We start from the raw sequence: 23502 nt of genomic DNA on the forward strand, positions 1-23502 counted from the left end.
AGAGCACTGACTGTTCTTTCAGAGGTCCTGAGTTCAATTCCCAAGCAACCACATGGTGGTTCACAACCATCTGTAATGGGATCTGATGCCCTCTTCTGGTGTGTCTGAGACAGCTACAGTGTACTCATATACATTAAAAAAACCAAAAACAAATAAATACAAAAACCATGACCATAGCAACTCTTATAAAGGAAAGTATTTAATTGAGACCTTGCTAACAGTTTCAGAGGCTTAGTCCATTATCATCACGGCACAGTCCATGGTGGCAGGCGTGGCAGGCATGGTGCTGGAAAAATAGTTGAGAGCTACATTCTGAACTGCAGGTGTGGGGTGGGTGGACTTTCGAAACCTCAAAGCCCACCCCTAGTGACATCCTCCTCCAACAAGGCCATGCCTCTTCCAACAAGGCCATACTTCTTAGTACTTCTCTAATAGTGCCACTCCCTGGTGACTGGGCATTCAATTATATGAGCCTGTGGGGGCCATTCTATTCAAACCATGGCATTGCACAAACCTAGTGACCTGGGGTCAAGCTCTAAAACAGTAGTTCTCGACCTGTGGGTCTCTATTGTTCTGGGTGTTGAATGATCCTTTCACAGGTCATAGATCAGAGATCTTGCACATCAGATATTTTCATTATGATTCATAACATTAGTAAAAATTATAGTTATGAAGTAACAATGAAACGGTTTTATGGTCAGAGGTCACCACAACATGGGGAACTGTATTAAAGGGTTATAGCATTAGGAAGGATGAGAACCACTGCTTTAGAACCTATCTATATAAAGGCAGAAGGAGAGAAATGGCCCATAGAGTTGCCTTCTGACCTCCATGTGCGGACTGTGGCATTCCACCCTCTCCATGGACATCATGCTCTGCCAGATGTACAAATATGGTAATAAGTACATTAACAAAACTTAAAACTATACTTGTAGAATAATTCATGTTCCCTTGTCAAGGAGCAGTGTGTGTGTGGTGTGTGTGTGTGGTGTGTGTGTATTACCAGCGAGTTTCAGATTACTCTTGTGCTGTTCTTTTTTTTTTTTTTGGTTTTTCGAGACAGAGTTTCTCTGTATAGCCCTGGCTGTCCTGGAACTCACTCTGTAGACCAGGCTGGCCTTGAACTCAGAAATCCGCCTGCCTCTGCCTCCCAAGTGCTGGGATTAAAGGCGTGCGCCACCACGCCCGGCTTCTTTTTTTTTTCTTGAATTAAAATTATCTGGTTTTATTTGAGATTAGGAGTCACTGTGCAACCCAGGCCAACTTCAATTTCTTTTTTTCTTTCTTTTTTATTTTGTTTTTTTGTTTTGTTTTGTTTTTTCGAGACAGGGTTTTCTCTGTGTAGCCCTGGCTGTCCCCAGGCTAGCCTCCCAAGTGTTGGGATTAAAGGCATGTGCCACTACCGCCCAGCTCTTTTTTTTTTTTTTTTAAAGATTTATTTATTATATGTGAGTACACTGTAGCTGTCTTCAGACACACCAGAAGAGGGCATCAGATCTCATTACAGATCCCATTACTTTTTATTAAACTAATTATTATTAAAAATTCATTATTATATGTGTACATGTGCTTTGTGTGTGTGTGTGTGTACAGATACACAGGCTATGGTGCACATGTGCAGGTGAGAAGGCGACTGTGGGAGTTGTTCTTGCTTTCCACCAGGCGTTTCAAGGAGCAAACTCAGGTTGTCAGGTTTGTGTGGGGTTTACTCTCCTGAGATACAGAGGGTCTGTATCTTTTGAGACAGGGCCTCTTTTTGAACCTAGAGGTCACTGGTTGAGCTTTGCTAGCTAGCAAGCTCCAAGGATCACCTGTCGCTGCTTCCTCTGAGCTGGGATTTCAGGCATGTGCCAACATGATGGCTTTTTTATGTGGATACTGGGGGTCCAAGCTTAAGTCTTCATGTATGTATGGCAAGTACTTTGTAATGGAGCCTTCTCCCCACTCCCCTGTTAGAGTGATTTCTACTAATTCTCCACTCTTCAGGCATACGTGCGTCTATGTGTGGTGATCCCAGACTCTTGAGGAGGTGGAGTTTGCGCATGCTGAGCATAAACATCCACTCTGCCCTCCGTGTGCACCTCAGTTCCTGGCTTTCAGAAGCCCTTCTCTTCCAGGCTGCTGTTGGCCCCACTGCAGGGAGTTCACAGCTTGCTCTCTTTGTGTCTAGAGTCATCCATATGTTATTGATTTGCACTTGTTAAATTGAATGTAAAATAGGGAAAAGTAACTTAGGGAGTGAGCGCTTAGAAACTTCCAGTCAAGCGCACAGGCCATGATCACCTATCTTGAATTACTTTTGCTTACTTGTGCATAGATAGTAGTGAGATAATGCCTCTTTTTCTGGATTAATACACATAATTCAAAGTATTGACCTGTCATTGTGTTAGAGATGATCTCTCTCTCTCTCTTTCTCTCTCTCTCTCTCTCTCTCTCTCACACACACACACACACACACACAGAAAGTGCAACAACACTAAAGAAACAAAAATTCAAGTGTGTTCTCCTAAAATGAGAATTTCTAGAAGGAAATCTTTTTGTGGAGGCTTTTCCTCCACTGGCCACCATGTCTTAGTTTGAGTTTTATTGCTGTGAAGATACACCAAAAGGCAACTCTTTTTTTTTTTTTCGAGACAGGGTTTCTCTGTGTAGCCCTTGCTGTCCTGGAACTCACTCTGTAGACCAGGCTGGCCTCCAACTCAGAAATCTGCCTGAAGAAGCAACTCTTATAAAGGAAAGCATTTAATCAGGGCTGGCTTATAGTCCATTATCATGGCAGGTAGAATGGGAGCATCCATTCTGCTTTCATGTGGATGACAAGACCACGGGTCAGTAATGATGGCAGGATGAATGGTTGTATCTGAAGTCTACTAGCTGGTGCATGGCGTCCTAGAAAATAGCGGCAACAGGTCCTTGATTCCCTCTTCCATCCCATATAGCTTTCTAGCTGCACTAAGTGGTGCTGGGTGAGGTACCTCACAGAGAGCTACCTGTTTGACATTGTCTTGCCACAAAAGCTAGGGTGGTGTCTGGTACTGAGGGCACAGTGCTGGGAAACCTTCGCTTTCAGGTCCTGTCAGAGCTCTGTGAGGCTCTGTCACCCTGCTGCTTTTCTTTGGTGGTGTACAAATTTCTAATAACCAAGAAAGACATCTTGTGGGCAGTCCTCCTCTGCTTTGGCTGCAGTTGTGCAGGTGCTTTTTAATTGTGTCCTAGCAGTTCTGGAGGTCACCTGGTAAGTGTAAGTGTCACCTGGGAGCATGAACCCTTGCTCTGAGACCCTGGTGTGCTCTAGATGGAACAGCCAGTTTGTTCTAACTGTTGACATTTGTGGAATCTGGCTCTCATAAGCTTAGTGAACTTCAGAAAGGTTAGGTGTCTGCTCAGACCCTAGAGCTAGAGCTACATTGAGGACACTGGTGACCCTCCTCCTCTCTATCCTCTAGCCACAGATGACAGTGTGATTGGTTCTGAAGTGTTTTCTGATTAGAAAAGCTGCCTCTTGATCCTACTTGGAAGATCCTCTGCTTCCCTGAGAGAAGGTTGCCCTGGCTGAGGTTCTCCTGATAGGTGAGGTGGGTTTTCAGGACATGAAGGCAGGCTCGGTGACTAGACCAGGTCCCTGCCAGATCTGGGATCATGACTTCAGAGTTGTCAGATAAGCTCTTCTGTAGGCTGAGGAAGTGCTGCTGGCCTGTAAGCCACACAGAGCTGCAGAAACTGCAATACAAACTCCATTTACAGTAAGACATAATGGTGCATGCCTGTATTCTCAGCATCCAAGAGACAGAGGCAGAGGCAGGAGGATCACTGCAAATTGGACGCCAGCCTAGTGTCTACACAGTAGCCACATATATATAGTGAGACCCTGTCTCAAAGCAAACAGGTAGGGAGGCAGCTTTGTTGGCTAAGTGTTTTTTTTTTTTTTTAAAGATTTATTTATTTATTTATTATATGGAAGTACATTGTAGCTGTCTTCAGACACTCCAGAAATGGGAGTCAGATCTCGTTTACGGATGGTTGTGAGCCACCATGTGGTTGCTGGGATTTGAACTCTGGACCTTCGGGAGAGCAGTCGGATGCTCTTACCCACTGAGCCATCTCACCAACCCGGCTAAGTGTTTTTTTGGGCAAGCCTGAGAATATGAGTTCGGACCCACATCGCTCACATAAAAATCTGGGTGCAGCTGTGGTCCCAGCACTGACAAGGGGACAGGAGGATCCCTGGAGTTCTATGGCCAACCAGGGTAGCTAAATTGGTGAATTCAAGGGTTCACTTCAAGTAAACTTTTCTTTTTATGAAATAGCTATTTGTAATAGCTAATAGCTTATGTAATAGCTAATTATATTAGCTATTAAGATGGGAAATACCTATTATAGTTAATAATATCTAAAGGCTTAAGTTATAATTGAGATATGATATATTGGACCTCAACTTACTTCTACTTCCTATTGCTGTTTGGAATTTGTTGAAAAAGAAGCAGTTTAGGATAGCAGCCAGTTTTCAGAAGTGTATGGAACAGAAATCATCTCTAGCGTGCTGTAGAGAACTGATGTGGGGGATGGAGAGGTAAATGATGTTTGGAGACACTTGAATGTAGCCCAGAATGGGCTTGGACTCCTCATCCTCTTTTCTCTACCTCCCACAAGCTGGGATCACAGATTTGTGCCACTATGTCTGGCTAGGAAAGACAGGTTTTATTGGAATTTTGAATTGTTTGAGGAAGGCAGTATAAGGTTGTATGGTTGGTTGTTCTGCTGAATTACTCTTCTCAGAGATAGTCAAAAGGCTATGGTTAGGGTGTTATATACCCATTTAATACATTTTTGTTTAATATTAGCTGGTGTGACCTTACCCAGCCACCCCTACTTGTTTGTGAGGGGTGGTGGTGGTGGTGGTGGTGGTGGTGGTGGTGCTGCTGCTGCTGCTGCTGCTGCTTCTTCTTCTTCTTCTTCTTCTTCTTCTTCTTCTTCTTCTTCTTCTTCTTCTTCTTCTTCTTCTTCTTCTGCTTCCTCCTCCTCCTCCTCACCCTCTTCCTCCTTTCCTCCTTCCCTCCTCCCTCCTCCCTCCTTCCCTCCTCCCTCCTCCCTCCTCCCTCCTCCCTCCTCCCTCCTCCCTCCTCCCTCCTCCCTCCTCCCTCCTCCTCCTCCTCCTCCTCCTCCTCCTCCTCCTCCTCCTCCTCCTCCTCCTCCTCCTCCAAAGCACTCTTACTGCTTAGCTTGGGCTGTCCTGGAACTTTTTAAGTAAACCAGACTGGCTTTGAACTTGTGTGTCTGCTTTCTGAGTACTGAGATCACAGGGTATGCCACTGTGCTTGGCTCATTTGTGTTCCATATATCCAACATCTCTCTGGAGTTTAGATTCGTAAGGTTGGAAAGCAAACTGAATTCTTTCTTGTCTAAAAAGAGAAAAGCCATTAGGAGCCTATTTATAGGACTTGGCTACCTGGGGAGTGTTACTTTATCCTTGAGTCTGCTCAGTCAGTTTCAGATTTCCCTTACTGCTAAGTAGGTTATGGAGCTGGCAGACCGAACCTCTGAAATGACTAATGATAGCAAGGACATGTTAGTCTCATAGGAGCAGAAATATTTTGTATTAGTTAGAGTCTCCTAGAAGAACAGAACTTATTTTTTAAATGGCTTAGAGCCTGTGGTTCAGCTAGTCCAACAATAGCTGTCTACCAATGGAAAGTACAAGAATTCAGTAAGTGGTTCAGTCTACAAGGCTGGATGTCTCAGCTAGTCTTCAGTGTATGCCAGAATTCTGAAGAAGTAGACTGTAATGCCAGTGAAAAAGTGGACTTGTGCCGGGCGTGGTGGCACACACCTTTAATCCCAGCACTTGGGAGGCAGAGGCAGGCGGATTTCTGAGTTCAAGGCCAGCCTGGTCTACAGAGTGAGTTCCAGGACAGCCAGGGCTATACAGAGAAACCCTGTCTCAGAAAACAAACAAACAAACAAACAAAAAAAGAAGTGGATTTGCCAGTGAGAGCAGAAAGACAAAGAGAATTAGTTTCCCTACATGTCATTTTTATTGGTGGCCAACAAGAGGTATGGCCAAGATAAAGGTGTCTCAAAAGATCCAGATTAAAAGTGAATTTATTTAAGGGGGAAAAAGAAAAGCACTTGGGCTGGCGAGATGGCTCAGCAATTAAGAGTGCTGACTGCTCTTCCAGAGGTCCTGAGTTCAATTCCCAAGCAACCACATGGTGGCTCACAACCATCTGTAATGGGATCTGATGCCCTCTTCTGGTGTGTCTGAAGACAGCTACAGTGTTCTCATATACATAAAATAAATAAATATTTTTGTTTGTTTTTGTTTGTTTGTTTGTTTGTTTCCAAGACAGGGTTTCTCTGTGTAGCCGTGGCTGTCCTGGAACTCACTCTGTAGACCAGGCTGGCCTCGAACTCACCCTGGCATAAGTAAATCTTTAAACAAAACGAAAAAAGAGAAGAAAAGCCCTCATAGGTATACCCAGCCACTTGGATTTTAGTTAATTCCAGATGTAGTCAAATTGACAACCAAGAATAGCCATCACAGTTTCCAAGCATGACCTCTGTTATTTGTTGTAGCTACTTTCTCTCTGCAGTGGTGTGCTTTATTCCTGGACTCACTGCCTTTATGAGCCTAAAATCTAACTTTTACCCCAGTGGAGACTTCATTACTGCATACATAGAACCTGAGGTTCAGCCTTGCCATTCCCGAGAGGATGGCGGTGGCCTTATCATCTATGTGGGGCTGCAGTGAACACAATGAAATGGTGATAGGACTGCAATTTGACCAACAGATGATTTGACTTTTGTTTTGCTGATTTCACTCACTAACATTTTGTTTTTATATTTTAAAGTATTATGAAAGTAATTGTGATTGGAAATGTAAAGGGCATACTAAAACACTTTAAAAAAACAAACATATGTATCTGTGTCATGGAAATATAAACAAAGCCGTCTGACAGACAAAGGGGGCTAACCAGAATGGAGAGGGTGAGGAAGGGGAGGATGGGGTTGTGGGAGGAGCATGCTTAAGGTAAATGTGGACAGAACACCCTTATGACACTCGGAACTGTGGACAGTAAGTACAGCCCAGTTAAAGCCAAAGAGCTGCAAACCTCCCTCTCCCCCTCCTCCTCCCTTCCCCACATACACGCTAGCAGGTTGTGTGCCACTAAAACATGACCTTGGTTTCTCTCTCCCTCTTCATTCATTTTGGATACTCGAACTGACTTTGAACTCCTACAGTCCTGTCTCAGCCTTCCCACAGAGCCTAGCAAGGATTTTCCCTCCCTCCCTTCTCTCTCTAGCTCTCCCTCCCTCTCTCTCTCTCTTTTCTCTCTCTCTCTCTCTCTCTCTCTCTCTCTCTCTCTCTCTCTCTCTTTCTTTCTTTCTTTCTTTCTTTCTTTCTTTCTGAAATTACTGTGTATACAGATAGTATATGTGTGAGTTTATGTGTATGTGTAGGTGTGCATTTGGAGCCCAGAGATTGCTATCAGGTTCCTTCCTAGAGTGGTTGGCCAGTGGGCTCCACACACCCAGAGCTTAGGATGTATGTGAGCACTGGGGATCTGAACACAGGTCCTCATGTTTGTACAGTAGACACTTTGCTGGCAGAATGGTCTCCTGCCCCCTGCAGGATGAGTCTTCTCTTGAGACTTGACAATATGAACCACATGCTCAAATAGAAAAATAATAGTAAGGAATTCTAAACATAATTCTAATGTTATCTCTGTCACAATGTTAACAGAAAACAGCTGGACACAATCAGTGATAAAAGCCTGAGGTGGTATCTTAGTCAGTGTTCTATTGCTATGAAGAGATACAGTGACTAAGGCAACTCTTGGTGTGTTTTGGGGGGGTTATTTTGTTCTTTTTTGTTTTTCAAGGCAGGGTTTTTCTGTGAAACTCTTTGTTCTGGAACTCACTCTGTAGACCAGGCTGGCCTGGAACTCAGAAATCCGCCTGCCTCTGCCTCCCAAGTGCTGGGATTAAAGGTGTGTGCCCCCACTGCCTGGTGCATTAGTTTATGTGCACCTCATATGTGCAGGTGTCTGCAGAGGCCAGAAGATGGCATCAGATTCCCAGGAACTAGAGTTAAACAGATGGTTGTCTGCTGCCTGATGTGGTGCTGGAAACGGAACGCTGGTCCTCTGAGACAGCAGTACAGGCTCTTAACCACTAAGCCATCTCCTCTCCACTCTCCCAAGGCAACTCTTATAAAAGAAGACATTTAGTTGAGGCTTGCTTACAATTTTAGAGTGTTAGTCCATTATCAGCATGGTAGGAAGCATGGCAGTACACAGGCAGACATGGTGCTGGAGAGGTATTGGAGAGCTCTATGTCTGGATCTGCAGGCAGCAGGAAGAGAGAGAGAGAGAGAAAGAGAGGAGGAGGCACTGGAGCCAGCCCCCAGGTCTAGCTTGGGCTTCTGAAACAAGGCCACTCTACTGTAACAAGGCCATTCTCCTAATCCTTCTAACTAGTGACACTCCTTGATGACTAAGCATTGAAACGTATGAACCAGTGGGAGCCATTCTTCGTCAAAACACCACAGGAACTTCGTGTGTGTTTATAGAAGGCTGTGAATTAGTAGGGGTGGCTGACGGTCAGATAGCCACTAAGAGGTTAGTTTGTGGACTCTATGAAGAACTGAGTTGAAGTGGGCGTGTGGTACCTACCTGCATCCTCAAGCACTCAGGAAGCTAAGGTGGTAGAGCAGCTACAAGTCCGAGCCAGCCTAGGCTACTGAGGGAGACACTGTCATAAATGAGCAAGAACAGAAAAAAGAACCACATGGATTTCTCTTCTTTCCATCAGTCAGAATTAAATGTAAAAATTGAAATCATTAAACACATGTTCTCCAGAGCATAGTGGTTCATACCTGTAGTCCCAGCAGCACTCTGGAGGCAGAGGCAGGAGGATCTTTGTAAGTTTCAGGCTAGCTTGGTCTACATAGTGAGTTTCAGGCCATCAGAGGCTGCATAGTGAGACCCTGACTCAAATAGAACAAAAACAGCCCATATGTTCAATTGTCATAAGCAATGGAGAACTTCCAAAAATGGGCCCATGTAAGTGTGTGGGACGGTGGTGTGGATGGTGGAGTGCTGGGTGAAGAGGGGAATCTTGAGTAACTTCCTGATTACTTAGGAATGACTGATTCAAGCACAGTTCCTCTTTTAGTCATTCCACCAGCTAAAATCCACATGCATCCAAGAGTTAACTCAAAACCATTTAGCCATGAAAGCACTGACAGGAAGCCAGTCATGGCTAATGCAACAGTCCTAGCACTCCAGAGAAAGAGCAAGAGTTTAAGGTCCTCTTCAATTGCATAGTGAGTTTGAGGCCAGCCTGAGCTACAGGAGACACTCTCTCAAAACAAAACAAAACAAAACAGGCCACCCCCCCCCCCAAAAAAAGGAATTACTAAAAAGTAGGAAGAGTTTTAAAGTATGACAGAAAAATCAGAAAAATAAAAAAATTTGAATTTTTTGTTTTTTTAACTGCATCTCCGGCACATTTCTAGGAATTATTAAATGTTAAGAGCTAAGTCCTACACAGGTATAAATACTGGAATATTCATCACAACATTGCTGGCAGTAGCAAAATGTGTTCATATAAGCCTCTGTCTATAGGGAAGTTGTTAAATAGACTGACAAACTTGTAGATAGGACTGTAAAAGATTGTTTATTGACATAGTAAGATATGACATATAAGTGAAAATTGGGCTACAAAACAAACATATGACTGAGCATAATGGTCCTCACCAGGGTTGCCCCGTTTGAAGCCAGCTTGTGTTGCATAAGGTGTTCCCCACCAGCCAGGGCTACACAGGGACACTGCCTCAAAAAGCAAAACAAGGGCTGGAGAGATGGCTCAGCGGTTAAGAGCACTGACTGCTCTTCCATAGGTCCTGAGTTCAATTCCCAGCAACCACATGGTGGCTCACAACCATCTGTAATGGGATCTGATGCCCTCTTCTGGTATGTCTAAAAATAGCTACAGCGTACTAATAAATATAATAAATAAAATCTTAAAAAAAAAAAAAGCAAAACAAAATAAGCCCAAGCTACCATACCACATACACTCAATAACAACAAAATAAAGCATCATGTTTAAATGTGTTTATTCATATATCTTTATCTGATTATATGTTACCCAGTAAATATGAATTATACTGCAAAATTAGAGGGAACAGTTCATAAGGCCAACTTTAATGCCTAATCTGCATTGTGGATTTTGCAAAACTATCCTAATGTTTGGTTCTGTGGAAGGACCCAGAAAATGCACTGAGAACTGTTACACTGAGTATTACAGTTTGTTACTGGGGGAAAGATTCGGATTACTATCAGACAGTTGGGAAACTGTAGTAGGAATTCCAGGCGAGACATAACAGTAGTAATGACCCTGTCCAAAGCATAGCAAAACCCTGCAGCATCTGAGAACACTTTTCCCTGGGGCTGCTTCACTACTACCGCAGACCAGACCTTTCACCTCCAGTCCTTCCAGTTACGTGCTTCCCCGAAGTTTGGAATTGATAGCCCTTGCTCCAAAGCCTCTATGGAAATCATTTAGTTTGTCCTGTGGCTAAAGCCTCAGGCAAACACAGCACTCACATAAACCAGAATATTCCAAGACTCAGGATTCACTGCCCAGAAGCCCAACTCCTCCTCTCCCTCTCCCTCTCCCTCCCCGTCCCCCTCCCCCTCCCCTCCCCCTCCCCCTCCCCTCCCTCTCTTCTCTCTCCTCCCCTCCCCTCCTCTTCTCTCTCTCCTTGTCTGTCTGTCTTTCTTTCTTTCTTTCTTTCTTTCTTTCTTTCTTTCTTTCTTTCTTTCTTTCTTTCTTTCTTTCTTTCTTTCGACTGGATCTTGCTGTAGCTTAGGCTATTTGAGAACTCACTGTATAACCCAGGCTGTCTTTGAACTTAGACGATCCTTCTGCCCCTGACTTCTCTAAAATTTGAACAATGTTATTTCTTTTTATTTTATTTATTTTTTCAGAGCTGAGGACTGAACCCAGGGCCTTGCACTTGCAGGCAAGTGCTCTACCACTGAGCTGAATCCCCAACCCCAACAGTGTTATTTCTAGATGGTAAAATTACCCAGTTTCTCTTGTATTCCTTTTAATATTTTCTGTTGTTTGATATTTCATTCCATGTGAGTGTAGAATATTCTTTAAAAATTAACAACATTGAAAAGATTTCAAAAGATAAGTCGGGCAGTGGTGGCGCACATCTTAATTGTAGCACTCGGGAGGCAGAGGCAGGCAGTCTCTGAGTTCAAGGCCAGCCTGGTCTACAGAGTGAATTGCAGGATGGTGAGAGCTACACAGAGAAACCATGTCTCAAAAAACCAAAAATAAATAAATGGTAAAAAAGAGATAAAAGTGAAAACCAATCTCTGGGCCAGCAAGATGGCTCAGTAGATAAAGGTGCTTGTTGCAGAAGCCTAGTGACCTTAGGTTGATGCCTGGAACCCAGGAAACTGTGGAAGAAGAGAACTGAGTCTCCAGGGTTCTTGACCTCCAGAGGAATACCATGGCAAGTGTGTACCCACCCAGCCACCCACATACACCATGCCAACAAACAGTGATACGATCTTATTGAGAGAGACAGAGACAGACAGAGAGACAGAGACAGAGAGACAGAACTTGAGAGAGCGCGGGGCGGGCTGGGCAGTGATAGCACAGGCTTTAATTCCATCACTCAGGACACAAAGGCAGACGGGTCTCTGAATTCAAGGCCAGCCTGGTCTCCAGAGTTAGTTCCAGGACAGCCAGAACTACACAGGAAACTTTCTTGAGAAAAATAAATAATAAATAAACAGAGGGCTATAAGATGGCACATTTAACAAACAAGCAGCTCCGTTTGCGAATGGAACAGGTGGGCAGGGAGGGAAGCAGGGAAGGAAAGAGAGGAGCAGCACGTCTCATTACACAGTGTGCAGTCTTCTAAAGACAGCCAGAGGCCGGGCGTGGTGGCGCATGCCTTTAATCCCAGCACTTGAGAGGCAGAGGCAGAGGCAGGCGGATTTCTGAGTTCGAGGCCAGCCTGGTCTACAGAGTGAGTTCCAGGACAGCCAGGACTATACAGAGAAACCCTGTCTCAAAAAAAAAGAAAAGAAAAAAAAAAGGAAAGATAACTAAAGACAGCCAGAAGCCCGTGCTGGTTCAGTGGGATAGATTTTCCTATTGTGCAGGAATTACCAGCTCAGAATAAAAGAGGAAGGAAAACAAAGCTAGGAGGAATGTGTGTAGAAACTTCACAAATGGTAATGATTACTGTAATTTTACAACTAGAAAAAAGACTAACATCTCAGTGGATGGTGGAAAACTGTGTAGGGCTAGTAGGATGGCACACGCACGCACACACACACACACCTCAAACTCATGGTGCTCTTCCTGTTTGAACCACTTTAGTACTTGGCCTACAGGAACTCATGTTACACCCAGTCTTACAGAGATTGTATTAATTATGAAGTTCTTTAACAAATGATGCAAATTAAATGAGTCCATCACTGCCCCCACTCCCACCTCACCTCCAAAGTCTGGTTCTGTACCTTATTCCAAAGTAATTAGGAGCACTCAGGGTTCTAGGTTCAAGTTTATTCTCCTGGCACATAGGCCTCTCGACCACCCTTAAACTAGTATATGAACCTAGAGTCTGAGCATGCTGAAAACACGCTGAAAGTAGCATCTCCAGCAGGAACATTTGACTGTGGCTTTAAGTGATACTGAACTGTGAATCCAGTTAGGTCCAGAATGTAATTAATGCTTTAAATACCAGAAACAGGCACAGCCCTTACTCTGTGCCAAACACAGATCCTTCTTGTGGTCCACCCAGTGCTCCCGCACAGTGGATAGCTTGGCCATTTTGTTGTTGTGGTTGTTGTTTGATTTTTTCAAGACAGGGTTTTTCTGTAGTCCTGGGTATCCTGGAGCTCACTGAGATCCGTTTGCCTCTGCCTTCCAAGTACTCGAGACACCACCGCTAGCAGAGCATTGCCATTTTGTAAGGCAGGCAGCTCATGTGACTTGTTTAGAAGTGGACCACTGTGCTTTCTAGGCACATACTCTACCCCTGGCCTCATTACCTGCTCTTCAAGCCACTCTGCTTTCTGCATTTGCTTAGAAGTGGTATGGGTCTGGGACAGTCCCTTCATGTGGATGACAAGAGCACGGGTCAGTAAAGATGACAGAATGAAGGGGTGTAAGTGAGGCCATACCACTAGCAAGGCAAATTGTGTCCAGCTTTTACTCAGGTTGCCATACCTTTTGTGTTTGTGAAACTGTTAATTTCCTGCTCTTTTTGCCTAAGGACAAACGTAAATCTGCACAAATGCACCAGCACAGGTGACTTACTTGTCTTCACCCATGGCTCCCACACAGCTGGTGTTTTCTCTAAAACAGGGCCCTTCGGCCCGTGTTCCTGAGCCCGGCTGCCTCGGTCCTCAAAGCCAACTTCTCCACAGCACGTTCACTTCAGTTTTAAAAGCAAAGATGCCAAGTGGCCCCCAAGGAAGATGAGTTTCAGACACAGGAGTAGGTTCTGAAAGTGTCCCTGGCTTCTATAGGAGGTCGTCTGCTGGAGGGGTGCCAGGGTGACTTTTGCATTGTACTTGTGGTAGCTAGTCCCCATGTCCTGGCTCCTCAATACGTCTTTGTCCCTCTTCAGCCTGTTAGTTTTGGCTCTGATAGCCTTTGGATCGAGGCCAGATCCCAAGACAAGCCAACAGAAATGACTCTTTGAAGCAAAAGAGTTGGAGTTCTGGAGGAGAGACAAGATGGGACATTATTATCCCTCTGCTCACTCTTTAAAGGCAGCATTTAATAACCACGATCTGCCTGGCTGGGTTTGTGCACAGAATTCACTCAGTCACAAGTTTTTGTCTCTGTGTGTGGCTACTTGCCTTCTGTGATCAACTAGAAGGCCTTATAAGGCTGTGCCTGAACTTTTTCCCCTTATTTTCAAAAAATAACGCATTCCTATGTTTAATTAGTTGATTTTTATCCCTCGCCCTTTGTATGTATGTGGAGACCTAGAGAGATGGCTCAGTGGTTAAGAGCTCTTCCAGCAGACTTGAGTGCAGTTCTCAACATCCACTCCAGGCAGCTCCAAGGAATCTGACTGCTGCAGGCTCTGTGTGTGTGTGTGTGTGTGTGTGTGTGTGTGTATGTGTGTGTGTGTGTGTGTGTAGACATACAGAGATACACATAAGGCACTGTGTGTGTGTATGTGTGTGTACACAGACATACAGATATAATCTGAATGCTGCAGACACTGTGTGTGTTTGTGTGTGTATGTGTATACATGCGCTTGCGCAGACACACAAATATACACATAAGTAATTCTTAGAAACCAAAACAAATGGAGCCAGGGTTTAGTTCAATGGAATTGCACCAGATTAAAGTCCTGGGGTCAATCCCCAGTATAGTTTAAAACCAGGAAGCCATGTTTTATATTTCATTGCTTGTTATTATTTTTATTTATTTAGTAATGCCTTGTATAAAATTTTGCCTGTTTATCAGCATTTTATATCAGCACAAGTATATTTTTGATTATCTCAGAATGTTCAACTATGTAGATATACTTGTATTTTAATAAATCTCTTTTATTGAATATGTACTTCATTTCTAACCTCATCTTACAACTTAATATCCCCTTTTGGCTTTGTGCCCATGTTTGAATGGATTTGTGGAATTAATTCCTGCAGAATAGATCTTGGCTTAAAGAAACATGTAAAGTATGATTAGAAAGTTGTCAGCTTGCACTTCATGAACACTCGCTTGTTTTTGCCTGTTGTTGTCCTCAGTGCCAATTCAATGATGAGATCTTTCTTTTCTGTCTTGAGCTGGCTTGTAAATGTGGGTAGTTGTTAGCTGCTGTCTCGTTGTACCTGAGAGAACACCTTAAGGGAGAAAGGTATTCTGGTATAGATTTTTCAGAGGTGTGGAGGGACATGGTGGAGCAAAGTTCACCTCATCGTGGCCAGGAAGCAGTACACAGACAAAACGAAGTTGGGGACAAGGTCTTTCTGGGATGTTTGTCCAGTCTACTTCCTTTCATCTAGGCCAGAGGTTCTCAGATGGTTGTGAGCCACCATGCGTTTGCTGGGAACCAAGCTCAGGTCTTCTGAAAGGCAGCAAGTACTTCTAGCCTCTGAGCATCTCTCCAGCTAGATACTTCCTCTTAACTTTCATAATCACTCAATAATGCCATCAGATTGTAACTATTTATCAATGGATTAATCTAGTGATTGAGACAGGGTCCTCGAGATCTAGTCAATTAAATGAAAAAACAATAATAAATAAACAACAAACAAATAGCAGAGGTCAGAGCTGGAGCTTTGGAGACATGGTGGCCATGTCTTGCCACCATGAGATAATGGACTAAATCTCTGAACTGTAAGCCAGCCTCATTTAAATGTTTTTCTTTATAAGAGTTCCTATAGTCATGGTGTCTCTTCACAGCAATAGCAACCGTAACTAAGATAGGACCAGATTGCTAGATAGGTATAACAGTTTGAGGATGGCAAGGAAGGTTATAGAACTTTATAGTAATGAGTGTTGCACAGGGTTGTGAATGTTAGTAGTAGCACTGAACATATTTTAAAATGGTTAAAATTATAAATTTTGTAATGTGTTTTAGCACACATATAAAAGGAAAAGAAGTTAAGGTTAATTTTTTTTAAACTCATTTTTCACCCACACCTATATGCTGCTCTGGAGACTTGCAGCTGTTACTTTTGTTCTGACCTTTTCTACACAGTCTCTTTCTGTAAACTTTGAGGACCCCATCTTTATCTCTTATAGTTAGAAATTATATCATTAAGAACACAGCAAGGATTTTTCATCTGTTTGGGATACTCTGTCTGCGTGCTTTGGCCTCTTTGGCATGGGAAACTCTTATGATTTGGTGATTCTCAGCCCCGTGTTCCCGTCGGCTGGTTACTCTAATATCCCCACCCCGGGACTCGTCAGGAAGTAGAGCTTCTCCTTAGGTAACAGGTAGAACAGGCAAATAACTCATTCCTGGGGTTCAGTCAGGTATCAAATTCTGCAGACTTTTCCTCTGGAACCACCCAACTTCTCCAGATCAGGATGTGTGTTGGCAAAGTCTGCCTGTTGATATTTGGGAAAACAGGAAGAGATAGGAACTGGAAATCGCATATCAAGTATTCAGACTTGTACTGAATCCCCCAGAGTTAAAAAAACAAAAACTAGTAAACAAACAAACAAACAAAGCTATCAGATGATGATCAAAATATTATCTTTATTGCTGGTCACAGTTGGATAGAATTGTGAGGTTTTTTTTTTCATAACATTAATATTTATTGCTTTATATGAATACTGTATTGAAAGCCCAAGCATTCAGTTACACACGAAATTATACAATTATATACCGCTTCACAAAGGCAGTGAACACATTACAGTCTACAAAACCTACTTTACAGAAATTTAAAAATTCTAAATATCAAAAAGTACAGCTGAAGAAACAGGTATAAATTTGGCAGCCAGTAATTCTGACAGGGAAGTTGCAGCTTGCATGACTTTAAATATGTGAATTTGAAAATATTGAGTTTATAGAGTAGTAACCATTGTGCTTTGTGTTGATCTGAAAAATATAACACTGGCTGTTGAAGAAGCATGTTCAAAAATATTAATTCACTTCAAAATGTTATACAAATCATGGTGGTTTCTGTGCACCCCTAACGCCTCGGTCATTTTAGCTCAGGTACATTACTGAAGTCCTCTACTAATTCTTCCAGTACAGTGATGTTTCACACCAGTACCATGCGGCATATAGGATTATTCAGAAAGACAGATGTGATGTTGACAGTGTTCAGAAAAGCAACCGAATGTTATGGGACCTGTGGGCTCTTGAGATGGTTTCATGTCAGGCTCCGAAGCACTCATTCTACAGACAGCAAGCTAATGCTTGAGCACAACTCCCAAGATAAAGCACACTTTCCATAAATAAATGAAGTCTTGTTGTCTCAGGCACCTTAGAAGTATACAAAAGAATTTAGTTTGCACAGATCTCTTGGAATGTGTTTAACCTGGTATTTCAACAGACTGAAAGATTCCCAGGGTCTCACAGGGGCCAGATTTTTGTCTCAACTACTCAGAAGAGAAGATGTCTTCTGAAAGAAGTGAACTCAGTCATTACCAATAAAAAAGTATTGGCTGCAGTTGTTTGTTTTTCCATGTCCACTCTCAAGTAGACAAGCAGGGTGAGCGTGAGCAGCTTGCTCCCCAACGGAGCGTGAGCAGCTTGCTCCCCAACGGAGAGGAGAGGAGAGCAGAGCAGGACCTGACCGTCCGTGCCTGCTTCCCTTTGCGTTGGGGGTGCTTTACCAGTGGAGATTCAGGAGCATCACCAGGACAAGTGAAGAGGTGATGCGGTTGAATTGATCAGTGAGTGACCCAGAGCTGTAATCAGCAGCCTGTACTCTCTGTGTTGGCTTCCTTTTGGAGAGAATGAACAAGAGTCGGTGTCTAATTTACCCCAGCGAGCAGAATCCGTGATCCAGTCCTGCCCTCCTGTGTTCTTGATAGCCCAGTGCTTTCCTTCTGAGGCTTGCACTTTAATTTTCATTCCAAAGCAGTCTTTTGCCAGACCGCTGAAGAATTCATGGTTTGCTAACTCCATCCAACAAAATTGTAAGAGGGGCCTTTGTTGTCCTGTGAACTTCCTGTTTTGTGTCAGCAACCCTCCTTCTAGGAAGGGGGGGGGTAGGGGCAGAGTGTATGAAGACGTCTTCATGGAAACATTAAGCAATTGTTTTAATAACTGGGTTTAGAAGCACTGGACCAGCAGTCCTAAAATGAGTAAGAGCTAGACCATGGCTGTCTCATGGGGTGGAGGCTGGGCTAAGTACCTGGCAAATGTCCCTTGTGGTCATGGCCATGACACAGGAAGCACACGGTTCAGAAGTATGAGGTAGAAGAAACTTCCAGGTACAGGGCCAGTGGTCTCACAAGCTCTCTAGTATTTCTGGCTATAATTTAAAGAAGCCTTGTAGTTGGACTGTCTGAAAGATGTGTAGACCAGGGCGGAAAGCAGAAACCTGATCAGAGGCTTTTGGGTGCCCTGCTTTCTCATGGAGTGACTGCCTCTGCTGCTGCCTTATGGAGTCTTTTAAAGTAGCTTTTCCTAGTTTTGTGGGAAACTCGACTTGTGGTGTAAGAAGGGCTCCTATACACATAGCCCCTCTTCCCTCTGTGAGGTGCCAGAGAGCACATTAGGAAAGAAACAGACAGAAATTATAACACATCCACCACTGAGCTGCACTCCCCAGCCTTCATCACTTTGTAGCTTTTGCCATCGTATAACTATGAGCGATGGTGTAGGACTTGTCAGTCATCCATTCTGTGTACCAGACAGGGTTTTGGACTAGTTTCTTTATGTGTGTATAGCGCCACTTGCTGGCTGTAGAGATGTTGCAGAAATATGAGATGGTAGAGGCTTAGAAATGCATATTTTCCTGCTAAAATTTGACTTTGTTTGCCATAAGTATTGTGAATAAGAGAAACATCTCAGCAAGCGGTTGGGGAGAACCAAGGAATGCTTGCACTGTTTATATATAGGTCAATATCCTTTTCTGTACCTGCTACTCTCATCATGATACCTACCTGCAAGAGCTGTGTGTGTAGTCTGATGGGGAAGAGGTTGACAGCACACTGCCCCCTTTTTCATAGGTGCACAGCGGAGGTATGATTGGCCTAGGTTAGCCCACTGGTTAACTCTCACAGATCTTGAGAGGGCACTAACATCTGTTTCTTCCTGGAGCCATGGGTCCAACACAGCTCTTTGTAGTCACTCTTCTTTTGAAGTCATCTCTGAGATAGTACTCAGTCAGATTCTGGTACTAATGAGCACATGGCACAACCATGGACTCCTGGCTGTCACAAGAATGGAGTATCAGTTATAGAAAAAGTGTTTTTAGTTTAGACTTGCTCCTTAATTTCATTTGAATACTAGAACTGCACACTGGCCAGACCTGAAATTGCTAGAGGACCTTGCTCCCCATGGGAAGACCGACTGACTGTGTTGAAGACAGGCTCTGTCTGCAGCCTTCTCTGGACTAGCCCACTGGCTCTTACAGCTCTGATGAGCTCCACTTCTGTTACCTCGTCATAGTCACCAGCCAAGCAGGAGCAGTGCCTCCTCGCTTCTCCTTGGCCTCAGCTTAAGTTTTAGCCCCTGCATTGGTGTTCTCTCACACAACTCCTGGATGGCACGGGCCCGCGTCTCCCTTCTCTCCTCCCTCAGCTCTTAGGTCTTTCCTCACAGAGTAGGTGCTGAGCGCTCCTGGCTGAGTACAGAGAAAGAAAGCCATGGCCCTGCCACTGCGACCGCATGTCAGGTGCCTGCTCCAGCTCCCTCTTCCATGTGTGTGCATGTGTGGGCGGGTGTACATACACATGTGTGGGTGGGTGTACATACACATGTGTGGGTGGGTGTACATACACATAAACAGACAGACTTTCAACTAACCCTTAGTTAAATCACTGTGGAGGAGATGGCATTGTTTGATTATACCCAATAAACAGAAGCACCAGAACACCCCTTGCCAACGTAGTTGCACAGCTGGGGCGGAGGGAGTACAGGCTCCAGTCCCTTAGCTAGGGCCTTATGCTCACAGACGGATGATCAGTTACATGGGCAGGTTAGTCATGCCTCTGGAGTGGCAGCTGAAAGAGGAGGTGGAAAGACTCTTCAGGTTCCTGACCTTTGGCCAGAGACTGTTGCTATCGTTGTATTCTCAGATGCTAAGAGGGTGTGCTGGGACACTTTTTAGGGACGGGTCACTGTGCTCTTTCTTTTTAAAAAAATGCTTATTTTTATTTTGTGTGTATGAGTGGTTTGCCTGCATGTTTGTAAATGCATTGCATGTCTGGTGTCTGTGGAAACCAGAAGAAGGCATCCGATGTTATGAAACTGGACTTACAGGCTATTGTAAGCCACCATCTGGGTCCTGTAAACTGAACACCAGTCCTCTGTGAGAGCAGCAGCAATCACTCTTTAGTGGCTGAACTATCTTTGAATTGCTGGGGCCATCTCATTCTGTTTCACAATCCACAGCCTGGGCACTGATAGTGTGGGTGGAAAGATGAAGAGTTCTGCCAGGTATTTAATGGGAAACTCTCCTTACATCCCAAGCTTTCGGGTTCACTTTATGTCTTGCCTCTTTGAATGCTTCTGCTTCCTTGACTGGTACATCTCTGCCACTTGTGTGACCTTTCTGAGTAGGTTTGGATAAGGGGCAAAGCTGTGACCTGCCATCAAGTGGATGCTTTTCAGCACCATATGAACTAAAGATAGAGTCTTACTGTCTCAACCCATCAGGCCTAGGAGAGAGAGGTCAGCACTGGCCCAGAGCAGATGGTGTAAGACCAAGTAGAAAGAGTAATGACCATGTGTGTTAGACACCAAGCAGAAGGGGCTCGAGCATCTCAAAGCTCTCATTAGTGCTATCTTTAATGTAAGAGTATGCCTCAAAATTCTCCAAGAATTGGATCCTGGAAAGATGACTCAGTGGTTAAGAGCACTTGATGCCCTTCCAGAGGTCCTGACTGCAGTTCCCAGTACACACATCAGGTGACTCCGGTTCCAGAAGACCTAGAGCCCTCTTCTGGCTTCCACACATCTGTCTGTCTCTCTGTCTCTGTTTCTGTCTGTCTGTCTTTCTTCTCTCTGTCTCTGTCTCTCTCTGTCTCTCTCTGTCTCTCTGTCTCTCTCTCTCTCTCTCTCTCTCTCTCTCTCTCACACACACACACACACACACACACACACACACACACACACACAAATTTATAAATAAATCCAAAGAAGTTCTTGTACAGTAAGTTGAGAGCACTCACTAACTAGGCTAGTAACAGGCAACATGAGCTCCCTGGTGGCACAGCCATCTTGGCAGTTGAGTTTCCCAGGTGCTATGCCAGCAGCTACCTCAGCAGCTAAGTGGGATCACTTCCTCAGATGGCTTGAGATAGGCTAGAGGTGACTGAGAATAACACAAGTGGCTAAGACCTGTTGCGAGGTAAAGTGTCTAGTTTCCATTGTTAATCTGTATTAGTCTAGGCTGCCTTGAATTCAGTCCTCTGCCTCTACCTCCTGAGTGTAGGGATTAAAGATGTGTGCTGCCATGCCTGGCAACATAGCTTTTCATGTTGAATTATAAGAAATTTTAAGAGTATGCAGGTTCCCAAAGAATACAGGAAATACATGTCTGATCACCCTCTTAGCATGTCTTCTAAGCCCAAATATTGTCACACCCCACTGTCCCCATATGCTCTAAAGAAATCCCAGAATGACTGTTCTGTCAAGCCTGGCCTATAAATGGTTCAATTCAGGGCTCTCCAGTCTGGAATGATTTGGTTTGCATTTTATTTTCTGAAGAGCCACTGACTCTTTCTCTCTTTCTTTGTCTTGTTTTCCAGTGGGAAATTAGTGTCTCCAAAGTGGAAAAATTTCAAGGGCCTGAAGCTCCAGTGGCGGGACAAGATCCGGCTCAACAACGCCATCTGGAGGGCATGGTATATGCAGTGTAAGTGTGTTGCCTGCCAGGCAGATGGTGTGTTATGCTCCAAGGGACCTCAGTTCTGTGGCATCAGAGCGCTACATCTTGGAGCATCTTGGGTCCATAGCCTGCTCTTTTCAGTAGAATCTTTCATACATAGTCTATGTGATGAGAAATCAAGCTACAACACATCCCAGGAAGCAGGGCAGTCACCAGCCATCAGGCAGTCACCTAACAGAGAGTCTTGAAGGGCAGACATGAGAGCCTCCCTGACCACAAATACATGCTGGGTACTTGGCCCTCAGGTGTAATGGGTTCTTTTTAGGAGAGATGGGAGAATGTAGCCAAGAGGTGACATTTGAAGAGCCAAAGAACAGTTTCTATTTCCAGCAGTTTAAGAAGACATAGACACTGCTGTACAGCTCTTGTCCTTGGTTAGGTTGAGAATAGGAGGATGCAGGCTTCAGGAGCAGGGTGGGCTCTTCCCACTTATTGGCTGCCTTTGTGTTGATGAGCAACTTTATTTCTTACTCAGATATTACTGCCATTCGTTGCCTTGGGCCTGCATGCTTTTATTTCTCAGAACTCTACATTTCTCCAGTGGTAGAAGGAAATAACATTCCAGGGTGTAGCAGTTTGGGTAGAGCTCCATCAGGGATCTTGGTACAGTTATGATGTCTCTCTTCTCCCAACCCAGATTTGGAGAAGCGCAAGAATCCTGTGTGCCACTTTGTCACCCCACTAGATGGCTCTGTTGATGTAGATGAACACCGTCGGCCAGAGGTATTTAACCAGCAAGTAATTGAATAGATGGTAGGTAGGAAGGAGGATATTGGGAAAGGAAAATTGCCTTTATTTCTGAAGATACAACCCACCAAAGGACCAAGCTCTTTGACAGAAACTGTAGAGAACAGGGAAGCCTGTGCTGTCCTATTACTTAGCATGACCTGGAGGAGGAAGGGTAGCCTTCAACGGTTTCCAGCCCGCAGAGATTCTATCCTTAGGCAAACTGACCTTACAGGGCCTCCTTCTCTGCGTTCACTTAAAATTGGTATTTCTTCTGAGAGTTACTCAGGAAGGACTGGCTCTGGAGCAATTAGTTAGCTGTAACTCAGAACAAGAGCTCTAGGTTCCATCCCCAGGACCACAAGCAAAGCAGCCACTCTAGAAGAAGTTAGGGAGAACCAAGCTTCTCCACATCAGCTGGAGACACAGCTTACTTGGTAGAGTGCTTTCCTAGTGTGCACTAAGCCCTGGCTTCCATTTCTATCACCACACAAACTGAGCATGGTGTCAAAAGCCTGTAGTCCCAGCATTTGGGATAGAGAGTCAGGAAAATCAGAAGTTTAAGGCCATTCTTGATGCATAGAGAGTTTGAGGCCAGCCTGAACTTCATGAGACTCTATCTTAAAAACAAACAAAAAACCCCAAAAACCAAGCCAAACAAACAAAAACTTAAAGATAGGAGATGAGAAGAGATTAAAGAAAAAGTGGCTCATTTTTATTTTGTCTTATTATTTTGGTACTTCTAAAGGGCAGAATCCAGGGCCTCTTATATGTCAGGCAAGGTCTATACCATTGAGCTATACCTCCTCCCTAAAAGTAAATTTTAAAAAATGTATATTAAATTTATTTACTTGTGTGTGTGTGTGTGTGTGTGTGTGTGTGTGTGTGTGTTTGTGTATGCATGTGTCACAGCATGTATGTGGAGGTCAGAGGACAACTTTTGAGAGTCCTTGCTTTTCACCACATGGGTCCCAAGGATCAAACTGAGATCCTCAGGGTGGATGAGAGGCACCCTTACCCACTGAGCCTCTCACCAGCGCTCATTTTCTCCCTTTGAGAACATGGCAGCTGCTGCTGAAAGGGGCATTTGTGGGCCACCTGTGAATTTCCTTAGCATCCTCGGGCATCCCTTCAACGCTCTCTGAGTACTGTGTGCTTTCCCTGTACCCAGTGCAGAGTCACCCCTGGGGTCCTACATTTT

At 44.2% G+C, this 23502-nt stretch overlaps 1 protein-coding gene across 3 annotated transcripts in view; it reads left to right on the forward strand.

Moving 5' to 3' along the window:
• Window positions 1–23502, forward strand: part of Mlxip (MLX interacting protein) — a 63412-nt gene that overhangs the window by 24080 nt on the left and 15830 nt on the right. For all 3 annotated transcript variants that reach the window (XM_006530239.4, NM_133917.3, NM_177582.3), the window contains exons 2-3: window positions 21436–21542; window positions 22213–22298. In XM_006530239.4, coding sequence (XP_006530302.1) covers window positions 21436–21542; window positions 22213–22298 — 193 coding nt within the window. The remainder of the gene's footprint in view (window positions 1–21435; window positions 21543–22212; window positions 22299–23502) is intronic.

The sequence above is a fragment of the Mus musculus genome, chromosome 5 (assembly GCF_000001635.26).
Source record: "Mus musculus strain C57BL/6J chromosome 5, GRCm38.p6 C57BL/6J".
Classification (NCBI taxonomy): Eukaryota; Metazoa; Chordata; class Mammalia; order Rodentia; family Muridae; genus Mus; species Mus musculus.